At 40.4% G+C, this 9,262-nt stretch overlaps 1 protein-coding gene across 1 annotated transcript in view; it reads right to left on the bottom strand.

Annotated features, from left to right (window-relative positions):
* The window catches only part of LOC113229090 (protein singed), a 52,221-nt gene that overhangs the window by 6,816 nt on the left and 36,143 nt on the right, over positions 1–9,262 (bottom strand). The window contains exons 5-6 of the mRNA XM_026462584.1: positions 7,684–7,869; positions 6,146–6,405 (exon numbers count right to left, since the gene is read on the bottom strand). Of these exons, the coding sequence (XP_026318369.1) occupies positions 6,146–6,405; positions 7,684–7,869 (446 nt within the window). The remainder of the gene's footprint in view (positions 1–6,145; positions 6,406–7,683; positions 7,870–9,262) is intronic.

The following is a 9,262-nucleotide window of genomic DNA, read 5'->3' as shown; positions in this document are numbered from 1 at the left end:
ATGAAAACATTTTGTGTTCTCTCATTCTTCCATACATTTGCCTGTCTAGTGGTTCGTCAAACGAGGTGTTCCGCTGTTTTCCCGCGCGGCATGTCATCATATGAGCGTGACGAAATTCGCCAATTATTTGATTGGCATCCGATTGACGATGTGTAAAAACGCGCTAATGGTAGGAAAGCGACGGTAGTTCGGAGTAGTAAATAATCGGTAGTGGTGAGGATGGATGCAGAACAGCACTGATCATTTGCTGTGCGAACGAGGTGCACTCGTGCGCATCCACTGCTAGGGTTACCAACTCGAAGCTCGGAATTACTACAAAAACGTTCAAATAAAATACTTAGATTAATATGGCAGTAGGTGATAATAAATATCATAGTATTTCCGATAATCAATTTCGTCGGTGGGGATTTCTGCCCCATATCGATAGGACTGTTGAGAGTGGAAAGTGCAACATAACGATCTATTTTTACAGAAACAGAATACTAATTAATTGCTAAATAATCATGTCCTTAGATTTACGCGATTGTTGCACGTACGAAGTGAAATTATTTTTCCGGAACAATTATTTTTTAAAAGAAAAATACGCGATACTAAATACAACAAATAAATATTGACGATTATGTTCGACTGTAGAAAAAATCCATGGAGAAGAGACTATGGTCTGTTTCCTAATGTTTCATAATACACCAAAGACCACAAAGTTGTGTAGCAGCCCTGCCGCCGGCGCTGATCGGGCGTCGACCGCGGGTACCGCTAGCGCTCACGCCGCGGCCGCTGCGCTGTAGCTCCGATCTCCCAGCCTCCGGAGCACCACAGCCGATTATGCTTTGGCTATGCCCCGATGCAAATTCAAATAGCAACGTCATTTCCCCAATGCACATACTTTCAAATGGAGCCTGTTGGTTTAGAGCTGCCAAATTATTCGTTGTCCTTTTTGGCAGCATTTAATTCCAGTCGATATGTTTTTACTCAACGTTTAAGAGTTCGCCCTCCTTACCTATTTCTGCCGCCGCCAAGCAGTCATATGAGCATTACGGCGTTCCGGTTTCGAAGGTTAAGGGTGAAATTACAGGCACATGGGACTTGTCAACTATGTCTCAGGGTGACAGACGCAGTGGCAGTGCCAGTGATAAGCGTGTCGCTTACCAGCAGGCGCACGACTTGTTCGTCCCCTCACTTGGTATTATAAAAAAACTCAAACAGTACATAACCATCGAGTATATAACCTATACTCGATGTACGTAACTAACACGAAATCTTCCGTCCTTTACTTACTGGTGACGTAAGAAACAAATGTAACAAACTTAAACAGATCTCACTTGCGTTCGCGAATAACACAATTATTACCTAAGACTAATTCTAAGTACTTATTACAAAGTGTCAAAGTAATTGAGATAAGTTGTGTAAATTATATATATAGCAACCGGAGTGCAATTTATAAAAGGTACAATGTTTCATATCGAGTTCTTAGGTTTTCGCGATTGTTATACATAGGAGTTGAAACCATTTTTCCGGATTTAAATCGCGTGTATTTGTTTTTTCAAACAAAGCGACGTTTCGTCAACCGTGACCATGAGACCTGTAAAGGGCCCGAAAATCGGTTTGTTTGAAAAAACAAATATACGCGATTTAAATCCGGAAAAATAGTTTCATTTCGAGTTCTTAGGTTCTTAGGTTAGTTTCATTTCCTACAATGTTTCATTTTGTTTCAAATCTCTACTAGGTACAGACAGTTTCGTTTCACAATGATAATAGACTGAAGAGCACTATGTAAACGTGACTTTTGAGCTGCGTGTCTATCATCCGATGATTGCAGCCAGTCGTTACCTTTCCCGAGTGGCGAGTGGAGAGTGGCGTACGCCGGTTATCGTGCCATCGACACGATCGTAAACAATATCTTTTGATCATCGCTTAAATCGATAACAAATTATATGCATCGCTTTTGCATGAACACTAAACGGTAATTCCATGACACTCGCATGTGTGCAGCCAATAAGTAACACTAACGTTATCACTCGTCATTGGCTCTGCAACAGCGATCGCGATGGTACCACGCACCATCGGCGCCCGCGCAGGCTGGCCGCACCGGCCGGCAGCCGGCAACAAATTGCCGGTGGCTTTTTCAACACGGTAATGGCGTGCAATGAGATGCAAATGCGATAACTGTAGCCTGTACGAGACTTAAAAACTGTACTTGCAGTCGCCAAGTCATAAAGTGAACGCGTTACAACTCATTAGGTTTCATTATACAATTAGTGTACGATGAAGAACCAGCGACTGATTTAAACTTGTTTGTTATTAACATTTTAATAAGTTTCTTTTGAATAACGGCTTCGTATAAAATAGAAGTCGGGGTCTTCGTAACTAAACTTGCGTAATTTTTAAGTTTTTATTGCATGTTACGATGTTTGACCACTGTGATATTCAATTATTTTTTATGTGAATTCACTCCACTAGTTTGTTATAATTGTTAATACAAAGATCGAACGCTAAATAAATTCCTTCGATGCGGCTACATTCGAACCAGTTGCTTCCACCAAACCGTGCCGCCAGACGCTATGCTAACTAAGCCACGGAGCGACTCAGCGAACCTCACGAATTTTTCTATTGCTTGTTGCAGATTTTAGTAAGACTTTTGACCGTTAACGTTACGTGAAGTAAAGGCGTTAAAAACCAAAAATGAAGATCTGCAACAAGCATATAGAAAAATTCGTTCCAGTGGCTAAGTTGATATAGCGTCTGGCACGTTTGCCAGAAGACGCTGGTTCGAATCCAGCCGGATCGAAGTAATTTATTTTAAGTGTTCGATAGTTGTATTAATAATTATAACAAACCAGTGGAGTAAATTCGCGAACAACAAACTTAAGTATTTTGAACAACTGAAACGTTTGCGATGTGGTGATAAGTACTTGTATAAAAAACACTTTATGCGCTTAACGGTAACTACAACTTTATGCATCCAACGGTTTTCTTTACAGTTAAACAGCTCGAAAAAAGTCATTAAATAGCATATGTAGGATGTTTTTTGCTTTACACGTTTAATTATTATGTGAAACAAGTTATGCCCAAAATGTCCACGAAAAACATTTCTTCCCAAAAATTGTTATTTGGTTGTAGCCCGACGTCTGCGGCTGCGGCAGTTGCGCGAGCGCACGAGACGCGAGGCAAGCATCCGTGGAGTAGAAACGGTAGAAAGCGCGCGCGCACAATGGTGGCGGTTTTTTACGCGAATACCTGCGCGCGCGCAGCGCATTGCGATCGACGTGATCGATGCGGTCACTCGGTGTTTGACAAATGCATTTAACAGTAACATTTGTTTCAATTACTCAATTTGTTTTTTTAGTGTTTTATTTAGCGTTCAAGAGTTAAAGTTTTACTGGTAATTTATTTTCATCGGACTTCAGTAAACTGTGGTGGACAGGCGTGTCGCTTACCACCAGGCGCAAGACTTGGATGTCACGGCACTCGGTGTCATAAAAAAATTAACGTCTTAAAAACAATGAAATTATGAAGATATTTATTTTCTTTGATAATTATTATGAAAAATATCAGATAATTAACCATGCTAATTCCATCCCTTTCATTTGGGACTTACGATGACAAACAGTGACAAAACTAAATAAATATGAAGAAAAATCGTTTAGGACTTTGTTTGAGACTGACATTTAACACGTTTGGATAAGTCTCCAACACAAACTCATGGCACGACATTGCTAGGAAATAATTTATATATATATATATAATTATGGTCATTTATCACTTCAAACCCTGCTTAAAAACTAAAGTCTGTTTTGTAAGTTGTGGTAAGCCCATGACGACTTAAACGACACTACGTTTGTGAAATCGCATTTGCATTGACGGCAACGCTCCTGAATAATAAAAACTAAGGAACTCTAGGATTGAACATCCAAATCGATTATATTCAATCATATACACCGACTTAGAATCAATTACGTGGGTAAACAACACTCCACGTAGTGGCACTATCTTGTGAACATTATAAACCAATTGAATAAAATTAATAGCGACAAAAAAACGTGTGTTCATGGGAACCGTGTTCGCGACCGCGCGGCTCCGGCGAGCGTGACTCGCTAATGGCGTCTTATCTAACGCTCGGTGTACTGAAATTGCCATCCGCGATTGTATCACTCGCGATCATAATATCAAAGTTATTGCTTATTAATTGTGCTCCTCGTTAAGTGAAAGCTCTTCATGATGGCTTTTTGAAACACATTGTAGTTAAACTTATTGGCGTAGCAGTGCTGTGGGACAATAACAATGACACTGCCTTCGGGAAAAAGCTCGTGCCCAAAACTCGGAGGTAAATGAATTGAGATTTCTAGGTTTTTCTGATAAAAAGAACACTTAAAATATATAGTTTTGATATTAAGTAGTTTATTTACGTTATTTCTTTTTATAAGTGCACAATTATAATTAGTTGTACCTGTTTTGTATTATTTATGAAGTAATTATTGTAATTGAACCGCATAATAAAGTCACAGTTTCGTGCATTACTAAGTGAAATCCTCTCGTATTATTATCTTGAGAAACGTCAAAAACTATTTACGTACTTATTTATTAACATCAGTTGTATTTTTTGAACAATTTCTACAAATAATTATATTATTTATGTACATAACTCAATTTTTACAACTGCTGGATTGCCACGCAGAGATAATATTTGTATGGCCTACATTTATTTCTCTCGTGAGTTTAGGTGTAATATGTGGTTGTCTATGTGTGTGCCCATGGTACCCGCGATACAGGGTTTCCCGGTACTTTATCCCTTGATTATGCCATTGTTGAGGACTGCTTTTTGAATTTAAAAATTTTAATTTTTTTCTTTAAGTCATGGAAGAGGCCAAAATTAATTGTTTATTTTAGTCTATACAAGTTGCTTATAAAAAACCAAATAACATATTTAATTTAAATCAAATATATTTTTGGAGATATAGCATCAAGCCATTGTGACTGTGTTCAAGTTTCCCAGCTCATTGGAGACTTTGAAAGTTTTCCGATAGTTCTGTACCAACTATGATCGCCTTCGCCGTCTAACGGTTGAATTTATGTTTTCAATATTCTAGAGAAATCAAATTGTACGATCCGCTACGTAACAAAATATACGAATTGGCTTACATAAGAGACAGGAAGTTTCCTCGCTAAAGTAGTAGACAACGCTAACGAAGCATAAAACAAGAGCGCATAAGAGATACTTCTTCCTCCTCGAGAACAAGAGGTCATGACCTCGCATACTCGCTAGGACGACCTCTATGCAAATATATGGAATTCATAACATCGCTAAGGGAGATGTAAACTTTTCGGTGTGAGGTTAATGAACTGATTGAATAGCAGCTGTTTCAGATTTCGTATTAATTATCGCATGCGAATGCGGAACGTGTAGTAAAAGGAGAGCAGTTTAAGTTTTCAGTAAAACTAAGACGTTAGTATCAACGGTAAGATGCGTGTAGGGCAGTGTGGGGTATCACATCGTGTAACATCGGCGCAGGCATTTTGCCGGGACAATGCGTGCGCGCAAAGAGAACATGTCAGTTTATTAGGGCAGAAGGTGTAGCGGCAAGAAAACTGTTAGTCGTGTTTAGATAAATAATTAGATGCCTACCATGTTATCGTATACTACTCGTATAGTAAATGGCTGTTTTAAAATAAGTTTTGAATTTTGCATTGTACTCATAAATTTTCGAAATTTATGTATGATGTACTTTGATTTCGTCTGATGTTAAGGGACTATATACACTACTAGTAAAAAAGGAGTTTTTGTAATCTAGTTTAATGTGTAGGGAACGTAGGCCCAAAAGTTTTCGTTATTTTGTCGTGGTAGAAAGAAATTCTCCGGTAGCCTAGCGTTAGAGCCAAAGCTAAAAAATCCATGGCACAATATTGCCGCCAACGGTGCGGTTCGATGTCCGACTGAAGTAATTGCACGACATAATTGCCTCCGCGAGGAAGCGCAACGGCCCATCACTACTCATTACGTGTACGCAGGAGTCGAATTGCCGTCCTCGCTTTGGTCCCGCTGTTTCCTGCAACCGCGGGGCAACCCGCTTTCACTGCGGACACGTCGTTCGCCGTCGCCGGGTCGCGTGGTTCCACTTCGGTCGCGGCGAGCGAACGCCACTAGAGAGACGCGGTGGCGAGTGGCGATGGCGGGCACGTACCTTGCTTGACGGAGACGAACTTGTCGTTGAGCGCGGCCACGAAGGCGGCCTGCGGCAGCGAGTCCTCCAGCGAGAACAGCTCGTCGCGCGTGACGGCGGCCGAGCGCGTCTTCAGCACGGCCTTGGAGCCGATGGGCGCCAGGTACTGGCCCGCGCCGTCGCGCAGCGCCAGCGCGCCCGCGTGGTACTCGGCGCTGAACAGGCACGCCGCCGAGCACGCCTCCAGCAGCTGCCGGCCGCCGAAACACAATCAATACACAAATATAGCTCTTGTCGCGCCTGCGAGTGTTCTCGATCAGCAAATAATTACAAAGTTTCCAAGTCGCGAGTGATTTGTCGACGCACGTCGGACAAAAAGGTCCTCTCGTTGCGATTGAAACGATGGGAACGAGAGCAATAATGGCTTGTTAACATTCTCTGAATACGCGCGTCGTGTTCCAGTATTGTGAGACAAGAAACGTGATTAATTGATGAATGCTAATACGAGAAACCTTTCACAATGTCGATGCTTACACTTAACTATTGTTTACGACTAAATCCACAATAACTGTGACGAAATTCTTTTAATCTTTTATCTCGGTGTTATCAAGCCAGATAAAAAAGTCAACCAAATTTGTCACCGCATTCCTGCGTTTCCTATCCGCACGTCTGCCGACCTTCACGCTGGTGTTCTCACGCGTCGCGAATCGCGCGGCGGATCCGGACGCCATTGTTTGCTAAACACCACTCTATATAATCAACTATATTGTATTATAGTCGGCGACACCCGTGACACGACGCGGCTGACATAATAAACAGACCATCCTATATGTTGTCACTGTAAACATCTCTGTTAGAAATATTGAGAGCAAACTGTGACCGCTAAATATTGTATTTGAATAACTGACCAAGAGTTAACGCCCAACTGTTGTTAACGCGAGCGCTGTGGAAATTCCCTCAAAATGTCGTATACATATATATATTCAACTTTCGCTATTTGGGACATGCTATAATATTTAATTATAATATTGTATTAATTGTCAAAACCAAAGAAATGAGAGTTCGTTATTACTTTCGCTTATATTGTAATACGAAATGTTGCGAATTAACACTTGGTATAACACACCTGGTAACCCTTTGGTATTTATTATAATACAACGATCAAACAAAATATAATAAATAAAAATCGCACTGTCCGAAAGGTAGGTCCCAACAAAACCGCTAACGCTTAGGCAAATAAAAAAACTAAAAAATAAATAAATTTCAGATTGATTTACCCTATTTGGCCAGTTTTAAAAATGAACTGCGCAGATTTAGTTTATTCCACTCGGTTGATAATTGTTTTCAAATACAAAGCTGTATTGCATTATATTTGACTTGTACTTAATATATTGGATTATATTTGAATGCTCTTATTTGAAACCGAATAAAACCGTCCAATTTAATTGTACCACTAACATTCGTAACGTAACGTACCCACCATGTCCCTATTACCACCAAGCGCAAGTGCCCGTCGGAGCTGCCTCACCTTTCCTCCAGCGCTGAGGTATTTGTTGTTGCAGGTGTGCAGCGCGTACTTGCCGCCCTCGTCGGCGCGGAACTCCAACGTGAACAGGGTGTCCTCGCCCCAGGGCACGTTGGCGTCCACGTGGATCTCGTCCAGCGACTCCGACAGGTGCGCGAAGCGCTTGCGACCGATTGACCGCAGATTCACCTAACAACAAACAATTTACGATTTATTGTGGTTTCTATTCAATTTCAATTCAATATAATCTTTGATCCATTATAGATAAATAAAATCTTAAAACTAACTAGTCACCAAGTCACAAGTCACCAGCCCATAATAAACACATACGAATATTACGTATCCCAAAAATAAGTTGGTATCTAACATCAAATTCAGATTATATTTAAATACTGTTTTTTACACAAAAACAAATATAAGAATCAACAAAAGCCAGGACGCCACAAGCGCCCTTGTTGCTAGACAGTAATCTACCTTCGTATTTATAAATGATTTTGGTTTCGTCTTGTCTTCTAAGAGAATCACTGAGGTTTAATTATGAGGGTATTCTTGTTATTACTAGAAAGGCATTGTCCCCGCGCACACACGTACACGAAGGCATTATTAGTTGGCACTCTAAACATTAAGTACAAATAAATGCCTCTAGACCATTGTATTCTAATGTGATCGATAATAAAGAACGCATTACAAAGATTACAAGGCACGATAGAGCGTTATAAGCGAGTACGATGCAATCAAAAGCTTCGATAAAGTCACTTTCGCGTCCTATAAGGAACTTATAGCTCTGCGGGGGCGTAAAGTGGATGCAATGGCTCGCAATCTCATTACGACGCCGATACGACACGATTTCAATTTGCTATCTTGGAAAGACAAATCTGTGCCGTCATTCCTGGGTTGTTATCGGTGAAGTTTATAGTGGAGTAGAAAACACTTCTTTTCGAGTGTTCTGGTTTTGTATGGGCTGTTTTATTTAAGGATTGCCAGAAGTTTGGCAGCGTAATAGGAACAGATCAGAACGAGCACATAATAACAATGCCAATTACAGATCCTCACAAATAGAAATATAATAAGGAACCTTATGGCACAAATTAACTAACTTATTAGTTATCACATGAAAAGTCAACCGCAGTTGTAAGCCTCACTATGAGTCAAAGAAGTGCGTACTCAGAGCTCTGCTAGCGAAATGTATATCAAAAGTATTAGACACAGTATTAAAAGCATGCAGGCCACATACACTCGTTTTTCCGGTGAATTGTTTCTCAAAGACTTAAGAGTAACTAACGAAACAAAATCCAGGTCGCCAACACGGACTTCATACTTTTGTATCTCAACTGTCAAGGTTAATTATTTATCCTTGTCGGTGTCTTTAGGGTGACCGATGCATTCCGTTGATGAGGTTAACTTACTATCATTGACTTACTACCAGTCAATGCTTAACTCCTTCTTTCGTATTTCACTGTGGAGAGCCCACTCAAACTGGAGATAAAATCAGCCGTTCCATATGATATGCGTATATATATTTTTAAACTTAGTCTGATCTAGAACTGCTTCTACTGCTTGGGTAAATGTTATTGAATTTTTA

Source organism: Hyposmocoma kahamanoa, unplaced genomic scaffold, assembly GCF_003589595.1.
Source record: "Hyposmocoma kahamanoa isolate Upper Pololo Valley unplaced genomic scaffold, ASM358959v1 277, whole genome shotgun sequence".
Classification (NCBI taxonomy): domain Eukaryota; kingdom Metazoa; phylum Arthropoda; class Insecta; order Lepidoptera; family Cosmopterigidae; genus Hyposmocoma; species Hyposmocoma kahamanoa.
This window is presented reverse-complemented; position numbering and strand designations above follow the sequence as displayed.